At 47.0% G+C, this 26,324-nt stretch overlaps 1 protein-coding gene across 1 annotated transcript in view; it reads left to right on the top strand.

Annotated features, from left to right (window-relative positions):
* Nucleotides 1-21,512, top strand: part of TGM1 (transglutaminase 1) — a 35,612-nt gene extending 14,100 nt beyond the window's left edge. Inside the window, exons 6-15 of the mRNA XM_058823202.1 lie at nt 2,995-3,102; nt 5,557-5,731; nt 6,698-6,836; nt 8,423-8,526; nt 9,260-9,348; nt 10,548-10,701; nt 12,827-13,105; nt 17,093-17,253; nt 19,197-19,333; nt 21,263-21,512. Coding sequence (XP_058679185.1) covers nt 2,995-3,102; nt 5,557-5,731; nt 6,698-6,836; nt 8,423-8,526; nt 9,260-9,348; nt 10,548-10,701; nt 12,827-13,105; nt 17,093-17,253; nt 19,197-19,333; nt 21,263-21,512 — 1,596 coding nt within the window. The remainder of the gene's footprint in view (nt 1-2,994; nt 3,103-5,556; nt 5,732-6,697; nt 6,837-8,422; nt 8,527-9,259; nt 9,349-10,547; nt 10,702-12,826; nt 13,106-17,092; nt 17,254-19,196; nt 19,334-21,262) is intronic.
* Nucleotides 21,513-26,324: the final 4,812 nt, after the last annotated feature.

Genomic DNA, 26,324 nt, shown 5'->3' with positions numbered 1-26,324 from the left:
AAATTCAACCCCAAAATAGCCACAAAATTACCTCCAAAATAGCCCCAAAATCACCCCAAAATTGCCCCAAAATCCCCACAAAATTGCCCCAAAAATCACCCCCAAAATAGCCCAAAAATTGCCAAAAAATGGTCCCCAAATTGCCCAAAAATTGCCAAAAAATCACCCCCAAAATCAGAAAAAACTGCAAAAAATCACCCCCAGAATTGCCAGAAAATTGGCCAAAAATTGTAAAAAAATCGCCCCCAAAATCGCCTCAGAATTGCCCGAAAATCGCCTCAAAATTACCCAAAGTTTGCCCCAAAATTGCCCCAAAATCATCGCGAAATAGCCCCAAAATCATCCCAAAATAGCCCCAAAATCTCCCCCAAAATTGCCGCCAAATCAACCAAAAATAACCTCAAAATAGCCACAAAATTACCTCCAAAATAGCCCCAAAATTGCCTCAAAATCATCCAAAAATCGCCTCAAAATTGATCCCAAAATCGCCCCAAAATAGCCCAAAAATTGGCCCCAAGTAGCCCCAAAATCGCCCCAAAATTGCCCCAAAATCACCCAAAAATCGCCTCAAAATTGGCTCCAAATTGCCCCCGAAATTGCCCCCAAAACTGCCACAAAACCAACCAAAAATCGCCCCAAAATCGCCACAAAATCGCCACAAAATATCCCAAAAATAGCCCCAAAATCACCTCAAAATGACCCCAAAGTTGCCCCCTAAATTGCCCCAAAATCACCCCCAAATTACCCAAAAATAGCCCAAAAATCGCCCCAAAATTGCCACAAATTGGCCTCAAAATCAACCAAAATTTGCCCCCAAATTGGCCAAAAATTGGCCAAAAATTGTCCCCAAAATCGCCCCAAAATCACCCAAAAATCGCCTCAAAATTGGCTCCAAATTGGCCCCAAAATCGCCCCCAAAACTGCCACAAAACCAACCAAAAATCGCCCCAAAATCGCCACAAAATCGCCACAAAATATCCCAAAAATAGCCCCAAAATCGCCCCAAAATCGCCACAAAACATCCCAAAAATAGCCCCAAAATTGCCCCAAAATTCCCCAAAAATAGCCCAAAAATGGCCCCAAAATTGCCACAAATTGCCCCAAAATCGCCCCTAAAATCGCCTCAAAATTGGCCAAAAATTGCCCCGAAATTGCCCCAAAATAGCCCCAAATCACCCCAAAATTGGCCACAAAATCGCCACAAAATCACCCAAAATCGCCCCAAAATTACCCCAAAATCGGCCAAAAAATTGCCCCAAAATCACCCAAAATTCCCCTAAAATTGGCCAAAAAATTGCCCCAAAATCACCCAAAATTCCCCCAAAATTATCCAAAAATCTCCCCAAAATTATCCAAAAATCGCCCCAAAATTCCCCCAAAATCGCCCCCAAAATCTCCCCAAAATTTCCCCAAATTCCCCTAAAAATTCCCCAAGAATCGCCCCAAAATCCCCCCAAAATGGCGTCAAAATGCCCCAAAATTCTGCCCCAAATTCCCCCAAAATTCCCCCAAAATTCCCCCAAATTTGGGATTTTTTGGGAATTTCGGATGCCCCAAAATTTGGATTTTCCCACCCAAAATTTGGCAGAAAATCCCAAAAACCGCCACCAGCTGGCGCCGTTTTCCGCCATTTTTCCCCCAAATTTTGTCAATTTTTGGTGGAATTTTCTTTGAATTTTTGGGAATTTTGGGATTCACAAAATTTGGGATTTTCCACCCAAAATTTGGGCTCCAAAATTTGGCAGAAAATTCCCAAAACCGCCACCAGCTGGCGCTGTTTCCCCTCAGTTTTTTGCCATTTTTTCCCCAAATTTCGCCCAAATTTTGGCCATTTCTGATGGAATTTTTTTTTAATTTTTGGGATTCACAAAATTTGGGATTTTCCACCCAAATTTGGGCACCAAAATTGGCAGAAAATCCAAAAATCGCCACCAGCTGGCGCCGTTTTCCCTCTGTTTTTTGCCCCAAATTTCACCCAAATTTTGGCCATTTTTGATCCAATTTTTGTCATTTCTGGTCGAATTTTTTCTTAATTTTTTGGGAATTTTGGGATTCACAAAATTTGGGATTTTCCACCCCAAATTTGGGCCCCAAAATTGGCAGAAATTCCCAAAAATCGCCACCAGGAGGCGCCGTTTCCCCTCCGTTTTTTGCCCAAATTTCGCCCAAATTTTTGCCATTTTTGGTCCAATTTTTGTCAAATTTTGTCAATTTTTGCTGGAATTGTTTTTAATTTTGTGGGAATTTTGGGATCTCACGAAATTTGGAATTTTCCACCCAAAATTTGGGCACCAAAATTGGCGGAAAATCCCAAAAATCGCCACCAGGAGGCGCCGTTTTCCCTCCATTTTTTTACCATTTTTTCCCCAAATTTCACCCAAATTTTGGCCATTTTTGATGGAATTTTTTTTTAATTTTTGGGATTCACAAAATTTGGGATTTTCCACCCAAATTTGGGCACCAAAATTGGCAGAAAATCCCAAAAATCGCCACCAGAGGGCGCTGTTTTCCCGTCCATTTTTTCCCCAAATTTCGCCCAAGTTTTTGCCATTTTTGGTCCAATTTTTGCCATTTTTGGTCCAATTTTTTCTTAATTTTATGGGAATTTTGGGATTCACAAAATTCGGGATTTTCCACCCAAAATTTGGATTCAAAATTTGCAGAAATCCCAAAAATCGCCACCAGGAGGCGCCGTTTCCTCTCCGTTTTTTCCCCAAATTTCACCCAAATTTTGGCCATTTTTGGTCCAATTTTTTAAAAAATTTTTGGTAAATTTTGGGATTCACAAAATTTGGGATTTTCCACCCCAAATTTGGGCTCCAAAATTGGCAGAAAATCCTAAAAATCGCCACCAGGAGGCGCCGTTTCCCCACCATTTTCCGCCATTTTTTCCCCAAATTTTGCCCAAATTTCGCCGAATTTTTGGGGATTTTTTTAGGGAAAAACCCCAAAAATTCCCGAAAACCCCAAAATTTTCATTTTTCACCCCAAAAGTTCGAGCCGGGCGTGCTGGAGGCCTGCCTGTACATCCTGGACCGCCGGGGGATGCCCCACAGCGCCCGCGGCGACCCCGTCATGGTGGCGCGCGTGGTGTCGGCCATGGTGAGAAATTGGGGAAAAAACCCCAAAATTTGGGAAAATTCTGGGAAATTTGGGGATTTTGGGAATTGTGGGCAAAAAAATTTGGGGGTTTGGGCAAAAAATTTGGGGGTTTTAGGGTGAAAAATGGGGATTTGGGGGGGAAATTTGGGGGAAATTTCGGGGATTTTCAGGGATTTTTTGGGGGAACTTTGGGAATTTTGGGAGAAAATTTGGGAAAATTTGGGAATTTTAAGAATTTTGGGCAAAAAATTTGGGGGTTTTAGGGTGATAAATGGGGATTTTGGGGGAAAATTTTGAGAATTTTTTGGGATTTTTGGGGGGAATTTGGGGGAAATTTGGGAATTTTGGGAGAAAATTTGGGAAAATTCAGGGAAATTTGGGAATTTTGGGAAAAATATTTGGGGGTTTTCGGGTGAAAAATGGGGATTTTGGGGGAAATTTTGGGAATTTTCAGGGAATTTTGGGGAGGAAATTTGGGGGAAATTTGGGAATTTTGGGAGAAAATTTGGGGAAATTTGGGGGAAATTTTGGGCATTTTCAGAGATTTTTGGGGGGGAAACTTGGGGGAAATTTTGGAATTTTGGGAAAAAATTTGGGAAAGTTCAAGGAAATTTGGGAATTTCAAGAATTTTGGGCAAAAAAATTTGGGGGTTTGGGCAAAAAATTGGGGGGTTTTAGGGTGAAAAATGGGGATTTGGGGGGGAAATTTTGGGGATTTTTTGGGGGGAATTTGGGAATTTTGGGGGAAAAATTGGGGAAATTCGGAATTTGGGAATTTTGGGAAATTTTTAAAAGGAATTTTTCCAGAGTTTTGGGATTTTTTAAAGGAATTTTTCCAGATTTTTGGGAAATTTTTGAAAGGAATTTTTCCAGAATTTTAGGGTTTTTTAAAGGAATTCTTTCAGATTTTTGGGATTTTCTTTAAGGAATTTTTCCAGATTTTTCAGATTTTTTAAAGTATTTTTTTCAGATTTTTGGGACTTTTTTAAAATTTTTTTTCATATTTTTGGGATTTTTTTTTTTTAAATTTTTCCAAACTTTTGGGATTTTTTAAAGGATTTGTCCAGATTTTTTGGGATTTTTAAAATAGGAATATTTTTCAGACTTTAGGATTTTCTTTAAGGAATTTTTCCAGATTTTTGGGATTTTTTAAAGGAATTTTTTTCAGATTTTTGGCATTTTTAAAAGGAATTTTTCCAGATTTTTGGGATTTTTAAAAGGATTTTTTTAAAGGAATTTTTACAGAGTTTCGGGATTTTTTAAAAACGAATTTTATCAGACATTTGGAATTTTTTAAAGTAATTTTTCCAGATTTTTGGGAAAATTTTTTAAAGGAATTTTTCCAGATTTTTGGGATTTTCTTTAAAGAATTTTTCCTGATTTTTGGGATTTTTAAAAAGGATTTTTCCAGATTTTTGGGAATTTTTTTAGGAATTTTTCCAGATTTTTGGATATTTTTAAAGGAATTTTTCAAAGGAATTTTTCCAAATTTTGGGGATTTTTTTTAGGAATTTTTTCAGATTTTTGAGGATTTTTTAAAGGAATTTTTCCAAATTTTTGGGATTTCTTTTAGGAATTTTTTCGGATTTTTGGGGATTTTTTCAAGGAATTTTTCCGGATTTTTGGGATTTTGGGGATTTTGGCGATTTCCCAGGAACATTTTCAGGATTTTAAGGCCGATTTTGGGGTGGTTTTGGTGGGATTTTTTTGGGCAACTTTGAGATGAAATTTTCGTCATTTTGGGTGGAAATGTTGGGATTTTTGGGCCAAAATTTTTGGGATTTTGAGGAGGAATTTTGGGGATTTTTGGGCCAAAATTTTCGGCATTTTTGGGTCAAAATTTCTGGGATTTTTTGGCCGAAATTTTTGGGATTTTTGGGCCGAAATTTTTGGGATTTTGGGGGCAAAATTTTCAGAATTTTGAGGAGGAATTTTTGGGACTTCGGGGTCGAAATTTTTAGGGAATTTTGGGCTGAAATTTTCAGGATTTTGGGCAGGAATTTTTGGAGATTTTTGAGCCAAAATTTTTGGGATTTTGGGGAGGAATTTGTGGGATTTTTGGGTCAAAATTTTTGGATTTTGAGGAGGAATTTTTGGGAATTTTTGGTCCAAAATTTTTGGGATTTTGGGTCGAATTTTTCAGGATTTTTGGGCAGGAATTTTTGTGATTTTTGGGCGAAAATTTTGGGATTTTGAGGAGGAATTTTTGGGTCGAAATTTTCAGGATTTTGGGGAGGAATTTTTGGGGAGCTTTGGGGGAATTTCAGGATTTTGAAGACTCCAGCTTCTCCCCGGGATTAACCGCACCAATTTTGGTGGACACCTCGAACCTTTCGCGCCGGGATTTTCGCGTTTTTCAACGGATTTTGCTCAAAATTTCGCGGTTTTTCGTAAAAATTCCCAGTTTTTTTGAAAAAAACACCCCCAAAATTGGGAATTTTTTTGGGATTTTAGGTGAACTCGCTGGACGACAGCGGGGTGCTGGTGGGGAACTGGACCGGGGATTACTCGCAGGGCACGAACCCCTCGGCCTGGGCCGGCTCCGTGGGGATCCTGCGCAGCTTCCACGGCTCCGGGGCCCCCGTGCGCTACGGCCAGTGCTGGGTGTTCGCCGGCGTCGTCACCACCGGTGCGTGCGGGTTTGGACCGGTTTGGACCGGGAGGGGGAAAAAAAACGGGGAAAAACGGCGAAAAAACGGCGAAAATCGGGCGAAAAATGGGGGAGATATGGGGGGAAAATGGGGGAAAAATGGGGGAAAAATGGGGGAAAATGGGGGAAAAATGGGGATTTGGAGTAACTGGTTTGGACTGGTTTGGGACTGGGGTTGCTGGTTTGGACTGGTTTGGACTGGTTTGGATTGGGAGGGGAAAAAAAAAACGGGGAAAAACGGCGAAAAAACGGCGAAAATCGGGCGAAAAATTGGGGAGATATGGGGGAAAAATGGGGGAAAAATGGGAATTTGGAGTTACTGGTTTGTACTGGTTTGTACTGGTTTGTACTGGTTTGGGACTGGGGTTACTGGTTTGGACTGGTTTGGACTGGGAGGGGGAAAAAAATGGGGAAAAACGGTGAGAAATTGGCGAAAATCGGGCGAAAAACGGGGGAGGTATGGGGGAAAATGGGGGAAAAATGGGGGAAAAATGGGGATTTGGAGTTACTGGTTTGTACTGGTTTGTACTGGTCCATACTGGTCCATACTGGTTTGTACTGGTTTGTACTGGTTTGTACTGGTCTGTACTGGGATTGGAATGAACTGGGAGCGGATTTGGGGCTCTAAAACGGTGAAAAATGGGCAAAAAATGGCCCAAAAATGGGATTTTTTCGGGGTTTTTCCTGCCTTCACGGGTCCATACTGGTCTGTACTGGTTTGTACTGGTGTGTACTGGTTTGTACTGGTTTGTACTGGGATTGGGATGAACTGGGATAATTTTGGGGGCCTTAAAATCGCGAAAAATGGGCAAAAATGGGCAGAAAATGGCCCAAAAATGGGATTTTTTCGGGGTTTTTTCTGCTTTTACTGGTCCGTACTGGTCCGTACTGGTTTGTACTGGTTTGTACTGGTTTGTACCGGTTTGTACCGGTCTGTGCCCGCAGTTCTGCGCTGCCTGGGCCTGCCCACCCGCACGGTGACCAACTACAACTCCGCGCACGACACCGACACCTCGCTGACCACCGACATCTACCTGGACGAGGCCATGCGGCCGCTGGAGCGCCTCAACACCGACTCCGTCTGGTACCGGCTTGGACTGGTTTATACTGGTTTGGACTGGGAGGGGGGAAAATGGGGAAAAAACGGCGAAAAACGGGGGAAAAACGGCGAAAAAATGGCGAAAAAATGGCGAAAATCGGGTGAAAAATGGGGAAAATACGGGGAAGAAAGGGTTAAAAATGGGGGGAATTGGGGTTTGGGGTTACTGGTTTGTACTGGTTTGGACTGGGAGGGACTGGGAGGGGGAAAACGGGGAAAAAACGGGGAAAAAACGGCAAAAAACGGCAAAAAACCGGCAAAAAACGGCAAAAAAACGGCAAAAAACGGCGAAAATCGGGTGAAAAATGGGGGAAATACGGGGAAGAAAGGGTTAAAAATGGGGGGAAATTGGGGTTTGGGGTTACTGGTTTGTACTGGTTTGGACTGGGAGTTACTGGTTTGTACTGGGAAGGGGGAAATGGCGAAAAACGGCGAAAAAAGGGCGAAAATCGGGTGAAAAATGGGGAAAATACAGGGAAGAAAGGGTTAAAAATGGGGGGAATTGGGGTTTGGGGTTACTGGTTTGTACTGGTTTGGACTGGGAGTTACTGGTTTGGACTGGTTTATACTGGTTTGTACTGGGAGGGGGAAAATGGCGAAAAAACGGCAAAAAACGGCGAAAAAACAGCGAAAAAACGGCGAAAATCGGGTCAAAATGGGGAAAATACAGGAAAGAAAGGGTTAAAAATGGAGGAAATGGGAACTGGGGTTACTGGTTTGTACTGGGAGTTACTGGTTTGGACTGGTTTGTACTGGTTTGTACTGGGAAGGGGAAAATGGCGAAAAAACGGCGAAAAAATGGCAAAAATCGGGTGAAAAACAGGGAAAATATGGGGATGAAAGGGTTAAAAATGGGGGGAATTGGGGTTTGGGGTTACTGGTTTGTATAGGGAGTTACTGGTTTGGACTGGTTTGTACTGGTTTATACTGGTTTATACTGGGAGGGACTGGGAGGGGGGAAACGGTGAAAAAACAGCGAAAAAACGGCGAAAATTGGGTTAAAAATGGGTTAAAAATGGGGGAAATGTGGGGGAAATTTGGGGAGGAAAGGGTTAAAAATGGGGGGAAATGGGAAACTGGTTTGTACTGGTTTGTACTGGTTTGTACTGGTTTGTACTGGTTCGGGACTGGGGGTTACTGGTTTGGACTGGTTTGTACTGGGAGGGGAAAAAACGGGGCGAAAATGGGGCGAAAATTGGGTTAAAAATGGGGGAAAAATGGGGAAGAAAGGGTTAAAAATGGGTTGGAAATGGGGAGTTGGGGTTACTGGTTTGTACTGGTCTGTACTGGTTTATACTGGTCCATACTGGTCCATACTGGTCTGTACTGGTTTGTACTGGTTTGTACTGGTTTGTACTGGTCTGTACTGGTCTGTACTGGGATTGGGATGAACTGGGAGCGGATTTGGGGCTCCAAAATGGTGAAAAATGGGCAAAAAACGGGCCAAAAATGGGATTTTTTTGGGGTTTTTTCTGCCTTTACTGGTCCATACTGGTCCGTACTGGTCTGTACTGGTCTGTACTGGTTTGTACTGGTTTGTACTGGTTTGTACTGGTTTGTACTGGTTTCAGGAACTTCCACGTGTGGAACGATTGCTGGATGAAGAGGCCGGACCTGCCCCAGGGCTACGACGGGTGGCAGGTGGTGGACGCGACGCCGCAGGAAACCAGCAGCGGTACTGGGTTATACTGGTTCATACTGGTTTATACTGGTTTGTACTGGGAGGGACTGGCAGGGGAAAAAAACGGTGAAAAAACGGGGAAAAAAACGGTGAAAATCAGGTTAAAAATGGGGGAAATATGGGGAAAATATGGGGGGAAAATGGGATTTGGGGTTACTGGTTTGTACTGGTTTATACTGGTTTATACAGGTTTATACTGGTCCATACTGGTCTGTACTGGTTTATACTGGTTTATACTGGTCCATACTGGTCCGTACTGGTTTATACTGGTTTATACTGGTTTATACTGGTCCGTACTGGTCCATACTGGTCTATACTGGTCTATACTGGTCCGTACTGGTCCGTACTGGTCCATACTGATCCATACTGGTTTATACTGGTCTATACTGGTTTGTACTGGTTTATACTGGTTTATACAGGTTTATACTGGTCCATACTGGTCTGTACTGGTTTATACTGGTCCATACTGGTCCGTACTGGTTTATACTGGTTTATACTGGTTTATACTGGTCTATACTGGTCCATACCGGTTTATACTGATCCATACTGGTTTATACTGGTCTATACTGGTCTATACTGGTCCGTACTGGTCCGTACTGGTCCATACTGGTCCATACTGGTCTATACTGGTCTATACTGGTCCGTACTGGTCCGTACTGGTCCATACTGGTCCATACTGGTCTATACTGGTTTGTACTGGTTTATAGTGGTGGTTCTGCCGTTCCAGGCCTGTTCTGCTGCGGGCCGTGCTCGGTGACCGCGGTCAAGAACGGCGACGTCTTCCTCAAGTACGACACGCCCTTCGTCTTCGCCGAGGTGGGCGGGGCCTCGCTATGCAAATGAGGCGCTAATTAGCATCAACGGGGGCGGCCCTTAACGGGGGGGGTAAACTGTGGTGGTTGGTTATGCAAATGAGGGGCGGGGATATGGAAATGAGGGGGCGGGGAGTGGTGGCGATGGGGTGGGCGTGGTCTGGGATATGCAAATGAGGGGTTAATGAGAGGTTAATGAGGCGTGATTAATGATGGGAGTGTCCAGCAGCTCCTTACGCAAGTGACCCCGTTAATTATGCAAATGACGCCGTTAATTGTGCAAATTATGCAATTTATTAATCATGCCATTTATTGGCATTAATTATGCACGTTGCATGAATTAATTATGCAAATCACAGGCATTAATTACGCAAATAATGTTTATTACTCGTGCTATTTAGAGGCATTAATTATGCACATAACATAAATTAATTACGCAAATTATAGGTATTGATTATTAAAATTAATGGCATTATTATGCAAATTTAATGCATTGATTATGGAAATAAGCGGGCGAGAACGAGGGTGGTGGGCGTGGCCTAAATATGCAAATGATTCCCTGGTTATGCCAATTGGCAAGCGTGGCTGTTCATGTAATGGGGTGATAATTATGCAAATGATTCGGTTGTTTGAGATCATTAACAAGCCCAAAGGCCTGGGCGACATGCAAATGAGCTGATTGATTATGCAAATTAGATTGAAATGGCGACAAAATCCACCGGCAGCGTCGGGGATTCCAACAATGCGCTAATTACGCAAACCAGCAGTTAATTACTTTAATTACCTCAGTTAATTTGGTTATGAACCGTGCTCAACGCTGGTGATGTGGGCGTGCTTTGGGCATGCAAATGAGCTCATTAATTATGCAAATTTCAGGTAAATAGTGACTGGCAGCACCAGGGAGTTCAACAGCGCAATGCTATATTGGCTGATAATCAATTACCATAATTATCATAATTATGAACCGTACTTCATCCCGATGATGCCGGCACTGATTTGGCATGCAAATGAGCTAATTAACTATGCAAATCCCAGGTGAACAGCGACAAGGCGTGCTGGCAGCGCCAGGGAGTTCAACAGCGCCATGCTATATTGGCTGATAATCAATTACCATAACTACTTTAATTATAAACGGTACTTAACGCTTGTCGTACGGGGGTCAATTAGGCATGCAAATGAGCTCATTATCTATGCAAATCCCAGGTGAACAGCGACAAGGTGTACTGGCAGCGGCAGCCGCACGGCGGCTTCTCCGTGGTGCACGTGGAGCAGGGCGCCATCGGCCGCCGGATCAGCACGCTGGGCGCCGGCTCTGCGGCCAGAGTGGACATCACTGACCAGTACAAGCACCCCGAGGGTCAGTGGGCGACCCCCGGGTGACCGATGGGTGACCAATGACAAAAACGGCGAAAAAACGGCGAAAAACGACCCAAAAATGGCCCAAAAACAACTAAAAAATGACCCTGAGGGACCAATGACAGAAAACGGCCCCAAAATGACCCAAAATGGCCCAAAAATGACCCTGAGTGACCAATGACCCCTTGACCCAACTCCTGACCCAACCAATGACCAATGACCACTGGCCAATGACCAATGAGCAATGACCAATGACCCAACCAATGACCAATGACCAATGACCCAACCAATGACCAATGACCCAACCAATGACCAATGACCCAACCAATGACCAATGACCCAACCAATGACCAATGACCAATGACCAATGACCATTGACCCAACCAATGACCAATGACCACTGACCAATGACCACAGACCAATGACCAATGACCATTGACCCAACCAATGACCAATGACCAATGACCAATGACCAATGACCAATGACCATTGACCCAACCAATGACCACTGACCACTGGCCAATGACCAATGACCCAACCAATGACCAATGACCAATGACCCAACCCATGATCAATGACCATTGATCCAACCAATGACCACTGACCACTGGCCAATGACCAATGACCAATGAGCAATGACCAATGACCCAACCACTGACCACTGGCCAATGACCAATGACCACTGGCCAATGACCAATGACCAATGACCAATGACCCAACCCTTGACCACTGACCCAACCAATGACCCAACCAATGACCCCTTGACCCAACTCTTGACACAATCAATGACCAATGACCGCTGACCATGACCAATGACCAATGACCAATGACCACTGACCCAACCAATGACCATTGACCCAACAAATGACCAATGACCCAATGACCCAACCAATGATCAATGACCCAACCAATGACCACTGACCATGACCAATGACCAATGACCGAATTAATGACCAATGACCCCTTGGCCCAACACTTGGCCCAACCAATGACCACTGACCCAACCAATGACCCAACCAATGACCACTGACCCAACCAATGACCCAACCAATGACCAATGACCAATGACCAATGACCCAACCAATGACCACTGACCCAACCAATGACCCAACCAATGACCATTGACCCAACCAATGACCCCTTGACCCAACTCTTGACCCAATCAATGACCAATGACCGCTGACCCAACCAATGACCAATGACCAATGGCCACTGACCCAACCAATGACCATTGACCCAACAAATGACCAATGACCCAATGACCCAACCAATGACCAATGACCCAATGACCCAACCAATGATCAATGACCCAACCAATGACCAATGACCATTGACCCAACCAATGACCAATGACCAATGACCATTGACCCAACCAATGACCAATGACTCAACCAATGACCCAAGCAATGACCCAACCAATGACCAATGACCAATGACCAATGACCCCTTGGCCCAACTCTTGGCCCACCCAATGACCACTGACCCAACCAATGACCCAACCAATGACCATTGACCCAACCAATGACCATTGACCCAATCATTGAATCCTTGACCCAACCAATGACCACTGACCCAACCAATGACCCAACCAATGACCATTGACCCAACCAATGACCATTGGCCCAACCAGTGACCAATGACCCAACCAATGATCATTGACCCAATCATTGAATCCTTGACCCAACCAATGACCACTGACCCAACCAATGACCCAACCAATGACCATTGACCCAACCAATGACCATTGGCCCAACCAATGACCATTGACCCAACCAATGACCAATGACCCAACCAATGACCAATGACCCAACCAATGACTAATGACCCAACCAATGACCATTGACCCAACCAATGACCATTGACCCAACCAATGACCCAACCAATGACCATTGACCCAACCAATGACCATTGGCCCAACCAATGACCAATGACCCAACCAATGACCAATGACCCAACCAATGACCATTGACCCAACCAATGACCATTGGCCCAACCAATGACCATTGACCCAACCAATGACCATTGACCCAACCAATGACCAATGACCCAACCAATGACCAACGACCCAACCAATGACCCAACCCTTGCCCATTGCCCCCCCCTGGCGACCCCTCCTTTCCCCGCAGGCTCGGAGGAGGAGCGCCGCGCCGTCGCCGCCGCCACCTCGCACGGCTCGCGCCCGCGGCAGCGCGGCCCGGCCTCCGGCGGGGAGGTGACGCTGGCGGTGGCGTCGGGCCCGGCCGTGGCGGGCGCGGAGCTGGAGCTGCGGGCGGCGCTGCGCAACGCCGGCGCGGAGCCGCGGACGCTGCGGCTGCGGCTGTCGCTGTGCGCCGTGCGCTACACCGGCGTGGCCGGCGCCGCCTTCCGGCAGGAGCAGCACCGCCGCACGCTGCCGCCCGCCCAGGGTGAGGGGCGCCGCGTGGGGAGAACTGGGAGGGGGGAAACGGGGAAAAAATGACCGAAAACGGGGAAAAAATGGACAAGAAATGGGGAAAAAAATGACCAAAATAATGGGAAAAAAATGGGGAAAAAAGGCGAAAAAATGGCGAAAAAATGGGGAAAAAGGGTGAAAAAATGACCAAAAAGTGGGGGGAAAATGGTGAAAAAATGATCAAAAAATGGGGGAAAATGGCGAAAAAATGGGGGAAAAATGGGGGGAAAATGGTGAAAAAATGGCCAAAAAATGGGAAAAAAATGGTGAAAAAATGGCGAAAAAATGGGGGAAAATATGACCAAAAATGGGGAAAAAATGATCAAAATATGGGAAAAAAGCGGTGAAAAAATGGCGAAAAAATGGGGACAAAATAGGGGAAAAAATGGGTGAGAAAAAAGGGTGAAAAAATGACCAAAAAATGGGGGGGAAACAGTGAAAAAATGATCAAAAAATGGGGGGGAAACAGTGAAAAAATGATCAAAAAATGGGGAAAAGGGTGAAAAAATGACCAAAAAGTGGGGGGGAAATGGTGAAAAAATGACCAAAAAATGGGGAAAAGGGTGAAAAAATGACCAAAAAATGGGGGGAAAATGGTGAAAAAGTGGCCAAAAAATGGGAACAAAATGGTGAAAAAATGGCGAAAAAATGGGGGAAAATATGACCAAAAATGGGGAAAAAATGATCAAAATATGGGAAAAAAGCGGTGAAAAAATGGCGAAAAAATAAGGGAAAAAAGGGGGAAAATGTCGAAAAAATGGGGACAAAATGGGGGAAAAAATGGGGAAAAAAGGGTGAAAAAATGACCAAAAAATGGGGGGGAAACAGTGAAAAAATGATCAAAAAATGGGGAAAAAGGGTGAAAAAATGACCAAAAACGGGGAAAAAAAATGACCAAAAAATGGGGAAAAAGGGTGAAAAAATTATCAAAAAAATGGGAAAAAAATGGATGAAAATGGAGAAAAAACGGGGTAAAAAGGGTGAAAAAATGACCAAAAAATGGGGGGGAAACAGTGAAAAAATGATCAAAAAACGGGGAAGAAGGGTGAAAAAATGGCGAAAAAAAGGGTGAGAAAAAATGGGGAAAAATGACCAAAAAAAGGGGGGAAAATGGTGAAAAAATAGCCAAAAAATGGGGAAAAAACGGTGAAAAAATGGAGAAAAAATGGGGGAAAAATGAGGGAAAATGGCGAAAAATGGGGAAAAAAGGGTGAAAAAACGGCCAAAAAATGGGGGGAAAATGGGGAAAAAATGATCAAAAAATGGGGAAAAAGGGTGAAAAAATGGGGGAAAAAAGGGGGAAAAAAGGTGAAAAAATGACCAAAAAATGGGGGGAAAATGGTGAAAAAATGATCAAAAAATGGGGAAAAAGGGTGAAAAAATGACCAAAAAATGGGGGAGAAACAGTGAAAAAATGACCAAAAAATGGGGGGAAAATGGTGAAAAAATGATCAAAAAAATGGGGAAAAAATGGATGAAAATGGTGAAAAATGGGGGAAAAAGGGTGAAAAATGACCAAAAAATGGGGGGAAACAGTGAAAAAATGATCAAAAAATGGGGAAAAAGGGTGAAAAAATGACCAAAAAATGGGGGGGGAAATGGTGAAAAAATGGCTAAAAATTGGGGGGGAAATGGTGAAAAAATGATCAAAAAATGGGGAAAAAACGGTGAAAAAATGGCGAAAAAATGGGGAAAAATGGGGAAAAAAGGGTGAAAAAATGACCAAAAAATGGGGGGGGAAACAGTGAAAAAATGATCAAAAAATGGGGAAAAAGGGTGAAAAATGACCAAAAAGTGGGGGGGAAACGGTGAAAAATGATCAAAAAATGGGAAAAAACTGTGAAAAAATGGCGAAAAAATGGGGGAAAAAATGGGGGAAAATGGCGAAAAAATGGGGAAAAAAGGGTGAAAAATGACCAAAAAATGGGAAAAAGGGTGAAAAAAATGACCAAAAAATGGGAAAAAAACGGGGAAAAAATAGCCAAAAAATGGGGAAAAAACGGTGAAAAAATGGAGAAAAAATGGGGAAAAAATGGATGAAAATGGCAAAAAAATGGGGGAAAAAGGGTGAAAAATGACCAAAAAATGGGAAAAAAAGGTGAAAAAATGATCAAAAAATGGCGAAAAAATGGGGGAAATGGTGAAAAAATGGGGGAAAAAGGGTGAAAAAATGACCAAAAAATGGGAAAAAAATGACCCAAAAAATGGGGAAAATGGGGGGAAAATGGGGAAGAAAGGGTTAAAAATGGGGGGAAAATGGGATTTGGGGTGACTGGTTTGGACTGGTTTGGACTGGTTTGGACTGGTCTGGACCGGTCTGGACCGGTCTGGACTGGTTTGGACTGGGAGGGGATTTTGGGGCGGTTTTGGGCGGTTTTGGGTCAGGGGAAAGGGGGAAAAATGGGGGAAAAAATCGGGGTTAAATTCAGGATTTGATCCTGGTTTGTACTGGGGTGTCCCCAATGTCCCTGAGGGTGTCCCCAATGTCCCTTAGAGTGTCCCCAATGTCCCTGGGGGTGTCCCCAATGTCCCTGGGGTTGTCCCCAATGTCCCTTAGAATGTTCCCAATGTCCCCAATGTCCCTGGGTGTGTCCCAAATGTCCCTGAGGGTGTCCCCAATGTCCCTTAGAGTGTCCCCAATGTCCCTGGGGGTGTCCCCAATGTCCCTGGGGGTGTCCCCAATGTCTCTAAGGGTGTCCCAAATGTCCCCAATGTCCCTGGGGGTGTCCCCAGTGTCCCTGAGGGTGTCCCCAATGTCCCTTAGAGTGTCCCCAATGTCCCTGAGGGTGTCCCCAATGTCCCTGGGGGTGTCCCAAATGTTCCTGAGGGTGTCCCCAATGTCCCTTAGAGTGTCCCCAATGTCCCTGAGGGTGTCCCCAATGTCCCTTAGAGTGTCCCCAATGTCCCTGGGGGTGTCCCCAATGTCTCTAAGGGTGTCCCAAATGTCCCCAATGTCCCTGGGGGTGTCCCCAGTGTCCCTGAGGGTGTCCCCAATGTCCCTTAGAGTGTCCCCAATGTCCCTGAGGGTGTCCCCAATGTCCCTGGGGGTGTCCCAAATGTTCCTGAGGGTGTCCCCAATGTCCCTTAGAATGTCCCCAATGTCCCTTAGAGTGTCCCCAATGTCCCTGAGGGTGTCCCCAATGTCCCTGGGGGTGTCCCCAGTGTCCCTGGGGGTGTCCCCAATGTCTCTAAGGGTGTCCCAAATGTCCCCAATGTCCCTGGGGGTGTCCCCAGTGTCCCTGAGGGTGTCCCCAATGTCTCTAAGGGTGTCCCCAATGTCCCTGGGGGTGTCCCCAATGTCCCTGGGGGTGTCCCCAATGGTGTCCCCAATGTCCCCAGTGTCCCTGGGGGTGTCCCCAATGTCCCTGGGGGTGTCCCCAATCTCCCTTAGAGTGTCCCCAATGTCCCCAATGTCCCTGGGGGTGTCCCCAATGGTGTCCCCAATGTCCCCACGCAGAGGACACGGTGACCATGACGGTGGCCTACGTCGAGTACCGGCATCACGTGTGTCGCCACTGTCCCCAGTGTCCCCAGTGTCCCTGGGGGTGTCCCCAGTGTCCCTGAGGGTGTCCCCAATGTCCCTGAGGGTGTCCCCAATGTCTCTAAGGGTGTCCCAAATGTCCCCAATGTCCCTGGGGGTGTCCCCAGTGTCTCTGAGGGTGTCCCCAATGTCCCTGAGGGTGTCCCCAGTCTCCCTCAGAGTGTCCCCAATGTCCCCAATGTCCCTGGGGGTGTCCCCAATGGTGTCCCCAATGTCCCCACGCAGAGGACATGGTGACCATGACGGTGGCCTACGCCGAGTACCGGCCCCACGTGTGTCGCCACTGTCCCCAGTGTCCCCAATGTCCCTGGGGGTGTCCCCAATGTCCCTGAGGGTGTCCCCAATCTCCCTCAGAGTGTCCCCAATGTCCCCAGTGTCCCTGGGGGTGTCCCCAATGGTGTCCCCAATGTCCCCACGCAGAGGACACGGTGACCATGACGGTGGCCTACGCCGAGTACCAGCCGCACGTCGGGGACCAGGACGCGCTGAAGCTGACGGTGGTGGCGGCCGTGCAGGAGACGGGGCAGGTGCTGGCCAAGGAGCTGCTGGTGCGGCTGCACACGCCCGAGCTCACGCTGACGGTAACGGGGGCGCCCCAAAAAACGCCCAAAAGCTTCGGGGGGGACCCCAAAAATTCGGGGTTTGGGGAGGTTTGGGGGGGTTTGTGGGGCTAAATCCTCCATTGGTTTTAATGGGGTAGACCTGGTGTCCCAAATTCTCCATTAATTTCAATGGGGTAGACCTGGTGTCCCAAATTCCCCATTGACTTTAGTAGGGGTAGACCTGGTGTCCCAAACTCCCTATTGACTTTAATAGGGGTAGACCTGGTGTCCCAAAATCCCCATTGATTTAAATGGGGGTAGACCTGGTGTCCAAATTCCCCATTGACTTTAATAGGGGTAGACCTGGTGTCCCAAAATCCCCATTGATTTAAATGGGGGTAGACCTGGTGTCCAAATTCCCCATTGACTTTAATGGGGGTAGACCTGGTGTCCCAAATTCCCCATTGACTTTAATGGGGGTAGACCTGGTGTCTGAAATTCCCCATTGACTTTAATGGGGGTAGACCTGGTGTCCAAAAATCCCCATTGACTTCAATGGGGGTAGACCTGGTGTCCCAAATTCCCCATTGACTTTAATGGGGGTAGACCTGGTGTCCCAAATTCCCCATTGACTTTAATGGGGGTAGACCTGGTGTCTGAAATTCCCCATTGACTTTAATGGGGGTAGACCTGGTGTCCCAAATTCCCCATTGACTTTAATGGGGGTAGACCTGGTGTCTAAAATCCCCATTGACTTTAATGGGGTAGACCTGGTGTCCCAAATTCCCCATTGACTTTAATGGGGGTAGACCTGGTGTCCCAAACTCCCCATTGACTTTAATGGGGGTAGACCTGGTGTCCCAGATTCCTCATTGACTTTAATGGGGGTAGACCGGGTGTCCAAATTCCCCATTGACTTTAATGGGGGTAGACCTGGTGTCCAAAATCCCCATTGACTTTAATGGGGGTAGACCTGGTGTCCAAACTCCCCATTGACTTTAATGGGGGTAGACCTGGTGTCCCAAACTCCCCATTGACTTTAATGGGGGTAGACCTGGTGTCCCAGATTCTTCATTGACTTTAATGGGGGTAGACCGGGTGTCCAAATTCCCCATTGACTTTAATGGGGGTAGACCTGGTGTCCAAACTCCCCATTGACTTCAATGGGGGTAGACCTGGTGTCTGTCACTCCCTATTGACTTCAATGGGGGTAGACCTGGTGTCCAAAATCCCCATTGAAATGAATGGGGTAGACCTAGTGTCCCAAATTCCCCATTGAAATGAATGGGGGCAGACCTGGTGTCCAAAATTCCCCATTGACTTTAATCGGGGTAGACCTGGTGTCCAAAATCCCCTTTGACTTTAATGGGGGTAGACCTGGTGTCCCAAACTCCCTATTGACTTTAATGGGGTAGACCAGGTGTCCAAATTCCCCATTGACTTTAATGGGGGTAGACCTGGTGTCTGAAACTCCCTATTGACTTTAATGGGGGTAGACCTGGTGTCTGTCACTCCCTATTGACTTCAATGGGGGTAGACCTGGTGTCCCAAATTCCCCATTGACTTTAATGGGGTAGACCTGGTGTCCAAAATCCCCATTGATTTCAATGGCTAGACCTGGTGTCCAAAATTCCCCATTGTATTCAATGGGGTAGACCTGGTGTCCAAAATTCTCCATTGATTTCAATGGGGTAGACCTGGTGTCCCTAAATCCCCATTGACTTTAATGGGGGTAGACCTGGTGTCTAAAATCCTCATTGACTTTAATGGGGTAGACCTGGTGTCTGAAATTCCCCATTGACTTTAATGGGGGTAGACCTGGTGTCCAAATTCCCCATTGACTTTAACGGGGGTAGACCTGGTGTCTGAAATTCCCCATTGACTTCAATGGGGATACAAAGTGCTGAAAAAAGGGGATTTTTGGGTTAGGAAAACCGGGATTTTTTTGGGGGTGAAAAACGAGGATTTCGGGTGTCCTGCAGCTGCTGGGCCCGGCTGTGGTGGGCCAGGAGGTGCCGGTGCAGGTGGTTTTCCAGAACCCTCTGCCGGAGCCGCTGACCGGAGCCTCGCTGAGGATGGAGGGCGCCGGGATCTCCTGCCCCAAACCGGTGTCGCTGGGGTGAGACTGGTTTGGACTGGTTTATACTGGGAGGGACTGGGAGGGGAGAAATGGTGGGAAATGGTGAAAAAACGGTGAAAAAACGGTGAAAAAACGGTGAAAAAACGGTGAAAAAAGGGCAAAAAATGGGTGGGGAAAAGGGTAAAGAAAGGGTTAAAAACAGTTTTAAAAAGGGTTGAGAAAGGGTTAAATTTGGGTTTGGAGTTACTGGTTTGGACTGGTTTATACTGGGAGGGACTGGCAGGGGGGAAATGGGGGGAAATGGGGAAAAATAGGGAAAAAAAGGGTGAAAAATTGGTAAAAGATGTGTGGAAATGGGTAAAAATAGGGTTAAAAAGGGGTTAAATTTGGAATTGGGGTTACTGGTTTGTACTGGTTTATACTGGTTTATACTGGGGGGGGGAAATAGGTAGAAGAAAGGGTGAAAAAAGGGTGAAAAAAAGGACAAAAATTTGGTTAAAATATGTCCAAAAATGGTTAAAAATTGGTCCAAAATGGGGTTAAATTTGGAATTGGGGTTACTGGTTTATACCGGTTTATACTGGTTTATACTGGTTTATACTGGGAGGGGGAAATAGAGAAAAAGGGGTAAAAAAAAGATTAAAAAATGGGTAAAAATTGGTTAAAAATTGGTTTAAAAAGGGGTTAAATTTGGAATTGGGGTTACTGGTTCATACTGGTTTATACTGGGGGGGGGAAATAGAGAAAAAAGGGTGAAAAAAGGGTGAAAAATGGGTTAAAAACATGCCAAAAAACGGTTAAAAATCGGTAAAAAACTGGGTTAAAAAGGGGTTAAATTTGGAGTTGGGGTTACTGGTTTATACTGGTTTATACTGGTTTATACTGGTTTCTACTGGGAGGGGAAAAAAGGGTGACAAAAGGGTGAAAAATGGGTTAAAAATATGGCAAAAAATGGTCAAAAATCGGTAAAAAACTGGGTTAAAGAGGGGTTAAATTTGGAATTGGGGTTACTGGTTCATACTGGTTTATACCGGTTTATACTGGTTTATACTGGTTTATACTGGGGGGGAATAGAGAAAAAAGGGTGAAAAAAGGGTGAAAAATGGGTTAAAAATATGGCAAAAAAATGGTCAAAAATGGGTAAAAAACTGGGTTAAAGAGGGGTTAAATTTGGAATTGGGGTCCGTACTGGTCCATACTGGTTTATACTGGTTTATACTGGGTTGGGGGAGGGAAATAGAGAAAAAAGGGTGGAAAAAGGACAAAAAATGTGTCAAAAAACGGTTAAAAATCGGTAAAAAACTGGGTTAAAGAGGGGTTAAATTTGGAATTGGGGTCCGTACTGGTTTATACTGGTTTATACTGGTTTATACTGGTTTATAGTGGTTTATAGTGGTTTATACTGGTTTATACTGGTTTATAGTGGTTCATACTGGTCCGTACTGGTCCGTACTGGTTTATACTGGTTTATACTGGTTTATAGTGGTTTGCACTGGTTTATACTGGTTTATACTGGTTTATAGTGGTTCATACTGGTTCATACTGGTCCATACTGGTTTATACTGGTTTATACTGGTTTATACTGGTTTGTACTGGTTTATACTGGTTTGTACTTGTTTATACTGGTTTATACTGGTTTATACTGGTTTGTACTGGTTTATACTGGTCCATACTGGTTTATACTGGTTTATACTGGTTTATACTGGTCCATACTGGTTTATACTGGTTTATACTGGTTTATACTGGTCCATACTGGTTTATACTGGTTTATACTGGTTTATACTGGTCCATACTGGTTTATACTGGTTTATACTGGTTTATACTGGTCCATACTGGTTTATACTGGTCCATACTGGTTTATACTGGTCCATACTGGTTTATACTGGTCCATACTGGTTTATACTGGTTTGTACTGGTTTGTACTGGTTTATACTGGTTTATACAGCTCACCGCGCTGTGTCCCCGCAGGTCGGTGGGGGCGGGGCAGACGCTCCGGCTCAGCCAATCGGTGACGCCGCTGCGGGCGGGGCAGCGCCGCCTGGCGGCCACGCTGGAGAGCGCAGCGCTGCCGCCGCTGACCGGCAGCGTCCAGTTCAGCGTGGCCGCGGGGGAAACTGGGGAAACTGGGGAAACTGGGAGCGCGGGGAATGCTGGGAACGCGGGCAGGAGGAGGAGGAGGAGGAGGGGGGGCAGGCCGGGGGGCAGCACGGGGGGGTGAACTGGGAGCACTGGGAGCACTGGTTTGTACTGGGAGCACTGGGAGCCACACTGGGAGCACTGGTTTGTACTGGGAGCACTGGTTTGTGCTGGGAGTGGGTTTGGGTCGCGCTGGGAGCCATACTGGGAGCACTGGGAGCCACACTGGGAGCACTGGGAGCCATACTGGGAGCACTGGGAGCCACACTGGGAGCACTGGGAGCCGTACTGGTCCATACTGGGAGCGCTGGGAGCCATACTGGGAGCCATACTGGGAGCACTGGGAGCCCTACTGGTCCATACTGGGAGCACTGGGAGCCACACTGGGAGCACTGGGAGCCACACTGGTCTGTACTGGTCCATACTGGGAGCACTGGGAGCCATACTGGGAGCACTGGGAGCCCTACTGGTCCATACTGGGAGCACTGGGAGCCATACTGGGAGCACTGGGAGCCATACTGGGAGCACTGGGAACCATACTGGTTTATACTGGGAGCACTGGGAGCCATACTGGTCCATACTGGTCCATACTGGGAGCACTGGGAGCCATACTGGGAATACTGGGAGCCATACTGGGAGCACTGGGAGCCCTACTGGTCCATACTGGTCCATACTGGGAGCACTGGGAGCCATACTGGAAGCACTGGGAGCCATACTGGTCCATACTGGGAGCACTGGGAGCCATACTGGGAGCACTGGGAGCCCTACTGGTCCATACTGGGAGCACTGGGAGCCATACTGGTCCATACTGGTCCATACTGGGAGCACTGGGAGCCATACTGGGAGCAGTGGGAGCCATACTGGTCCATACTGGGAGCACTGGGAGCCACACTGGTCTGTACTGGTCCATACTGGGAGCGCGGGGAATGCTGGGAACGCGGGCAGGAGGAGGAGGAGGAGGGGGGGCAGCACGGGGGGCAGCACGGGGGGGTGAACTGGGGAAACTGGGAGCACTGGTTTGTACTGGGAGCACTGGGAGCCATACTGGGAGCACTGGTTTGTACTGGGAGCACTGGGAGCCATACTGGGAGCACTGGGAGCCGTACTGGGAGCACTGGGAGCACTGGTTTGTACTGGGAGCACTGGGAGCCGTACTGGGAGCACTGGGAGCACTGGTTTGTACTGGGAGCACTGGGAGCCGTACTGGGAGCACTGGGAGCACTGGTTTGTACTGGGAGCACTGGGAGCCATACTGGGAGCACTGGGAACCATACTGGGAGCACTGGGAGCCATACTGGGAATACTGGGAGCCATACTGGTTTATACTGGTCCATACTGGGAGCACTGGGAGCCACACTGGTTCATACTGGGAGCCATACTGGGAATACTGGCAGCACTGGAAACCATACTGGTCCGTACTGGTCCATACTGGGAGCACTGGGAGCAGTCACTGGTCCGTACTGGTCCATACTGGGAGGGGCCACTGGGAGCCACTGGTTTGTACTGGGAGGGACTGGGAGCACTGGGAGCCATTACTGGTCCATACTGGTCCATACTGGTCCGTACTGGTCCATACTGGTCCGTACTGGTCCGTACTGGTCCGTACTGGTCCGTACTGGTCCGTACTGGTCCGTACTGGTTTGTACTGGGAGCCTCAGTCCCTCCCCGCCTCTTCCCCATGACGTCACCTCCCCGCGATGACGTCACCCCCCCCGCCCCCTTTAATAAAGCGCAGTTTAAAAAAAAACCAAACGCAGCGAGTGACGTCATTGAGTGGGCGGGGCTTCCTCGGCGCGGAGGCCGCCGGGGATTGGCGGGAGCGGCGGCCAATGAGGGCAGAGAGAGCGCGGGCGCGCGGCGCGGGGCGGCGCGGGAAGATGACGTCACTCCCGGCGCGCCGCCGCCGCCGGTGCCGCCGCCGCCGCCATTACCGGAGAGCGGCCGGGAGAGCGGCCGGACCGCGGCGGAAGTGACGTCAGAGAGAGAGAGCGCGGGAAAGCGGCTGGGGATGGGCGGGAGTGACGTCAGGTGAGGGGGGGGGGGACTGGGATGAACTGGGATGGACTGGGATCAAACCGGGATCAAACTGGGAGGGACTGGGAGGGGCTGGGAGCAAACTGGGCCATACGGGGATGAACTGGGATGGACTGGGAGGGCCATACTGGTTTATACTGGTTTATACTGGTCCATACTGGTCCATACTGGTTTATACTGGTTTATACTGGTTTATACTGGTCCGTACTGGTTTGTACTGGTCCATACTGGTCCATACTGGTCCATACTGGTTTATACTGGTCCATACTGGTCCATACTGGTTTGTACTGGTTTATACTGGTTTGTACTGGTCCATACTGGTTTGCACTGGTCCATACTGGTTTATACTGGTCCATACTGGTTTATACTGGTTTATACTGGTCCATACTGGTCCATACTGGTTTATACTGGTCCATACTGGTTTATACTGGTTTGTACTGGTTTCTCACCCCTCTCTGCTCTCTCTCCCCCGCAGCCCCTCCCCCTCCCTGCGCTTGGCCCTGGCCGGGGCCTGGTGGGCCCTGAGGGGGCGTGGCCTGGACGGGCGCGGCCCCGGTGGGCGTGGCCTGGACGGGCGTGGCTGGGGGCGGCTGCTGGCGCTGCTGGAGGCTGCGGGGGGCGGCGCCCCGGCGCTGCTGCGGCCCCGGCACCGGGCGGGGCTCGGCCTGGGGCTGAAGGCGCAGGTAAGCCACGCCCACTTTGCGGTAAACCACGCCCACCCACCGCCAGGCCACACCCACCCACCCGAACGCCATTGGAGGTAACCATTAACGAGCTTAGGCCACGCCCACTTTGTCACAGGCCACACCCACCCACCTAAACCCCATTGGAGGTAACCATTAATGAGCTTAGGCCACGCCCACTTTGTCGCAGGCCACACCCACCCATCCAGACCCCATGTATTGAAATGGTGAATGTGCTTAGGCCACGCCCACTGTTTGCCAGGCCACACCCACCCGCCCAAACCCCACTGAGTGTAACAATTCATGAGCTTAGGCCACGCCCACTTTGTTCCAGGCCACGCCCACCTACTACCAGACCACGCCCACCCATCCAAACCCACAGCACAGTGATTGCTACAGAGTTTTGGCCACGCCCACATCGTCCCAGACCACTCCCACTCCTCGTTAGGCCACGCCCACTCATCCAAACCAAGCCCATTGTGATTATGGATGGGTTCAGGCCACGCCCACTTTGTCACAGGCCACGCCCACCCAAGCAAACCCCATTTATTGTAGCCGGTATTAAACTTAGGCCACGCCCACTTCATTCCAGACCACTCCCACTTCTTGTTAGGCCACGCCCACTCATCCAAACCAAGACCATTGTGATTATGGGTGGGTTCAGGCCACGCCCACTTTGTCACAGGCCACGCCCACCCAGTCGAACCCCAATTATTGCAATACTCAGCTTTTAATTGGATTTAATAATATTTAATTATTTAATATATAACTGTGGTTAATGTTCAATTAAATGATATTTAATAATTTTTGGAATGATTTTATTACATTTTAAAAATTTAAATTTTATCGCCTTTAAGTTTTAAATTTAATGTTCGTTAATTATTTTGACATTTACTTATTTACTTATTTGCTTATTTACTTATTGAATTATTTAATTATTAAATTATTAAATTATTTATTATTTAATTACTTAATATATTAGATCATTGTATATTTTGTTATATTTAACTAATTTTAAATAATTTTAAATTTTTCATTTTAACAACTTTACGTTTCAATTTTAATAATATTTATTATACATATTTAATATTCCATTGACTGATATTTTAAAATATTTCTTAATTCTAATAAATTTAAAAATTTTAATAATTTTAAACTTTAAGTTTGATAACGTTTAATTAGTAATTATTTATAAGATTTCATTAGTTCTAATAAATTTAAAAATTTAAATTTTTATAATTTTTAATGTTAATATTAGGAAAAATAGTTAAATAATTATAAATACTCAATTACTTAATATTTAATAATATTTAATAATTTTAATAAAATAAAAATTTTAAATTTGAATCCAGCCATCCAAACCACACCCATGATGAATATTAATGGACTTAGGTCACGCCCACTTTGCATTCGGTGGCTTAAACCACGCCCATCTTTCACATAGGCCACGCCCACTCAACCACAAACCACGCCCACCCACTTTAACTTTGCCTATTTTGGTTATTGGAGTGTTGAGACCACGCCCACGTCACGCTAGGCCACGCCCCTCAACCATAGGCCACACCCTCCCATCCAAACGCTGCCCATTGCCGCCTATTATGTGCTTAGGCCACGCCCCTTTTGTCGTAGCCACGCCCATTGATGTCTAGACCACACCCACAACTCTTTAAACCCCACCCCCTCACCTTTAATGGGCATTGAGCCCACCAGGCCACGCCCCCCCAAGCCCCTCCCTCTCCCCTGGCCCCTCCCTCCAGGTGGTGACGTCATTGCTGCGGGAGCTCGGCCCCGCCCCCGCCGTGCTGGACGCGCTGGATTGGCTGTTCCCAGAGGGGGCGGGGCCAGGGGATGGCCACGCCCTCGGGGTGAGACTGGGACAAACTGGGAGGGACTGGGATGGAACTGGTTTGTACTGGGAGGGGTTTGGGGTCACTGGTTTGTACTGGGAGGGGTTTGGGGTCACTGGTTTGTACTGGGAGGGGTTTGGGGTTACTGGTTTGTACTGGGAATGGGGTTTGGGGTTACTGGTTTGTACTGGTTTGGGCTCTGGGGTTACTGGTTTGTACTGGGATGGGCTCTGGGGTTACTGGTTTGTACTGGGAGGGGTTTGGGGTTACTGGTTTGTACTGGGAGGGGTTTGGGGTTACTGGTTTATACTGGTCCGTACTGGTTTGTAC

Source organism: Ammospiza caudacuta, chromosome 39, assembly GCF_027887145.1.
Source record: "Ammospiza caudacuta isolate bAmmCau1 chromosome 39, bAmmCau1.pri, whole genome shotgun sequence".
Classification (NCBI taxonomy): domain Eukaryota; kingdom Metazoa; phylum Chordata; class Aves; order Passeriformes; family Passerellidae; genus Ammospiza; species Ammospiza caudacuta.
This window is presented reverse-complemented; position numbering and strand designations above follow the sequence as displayed.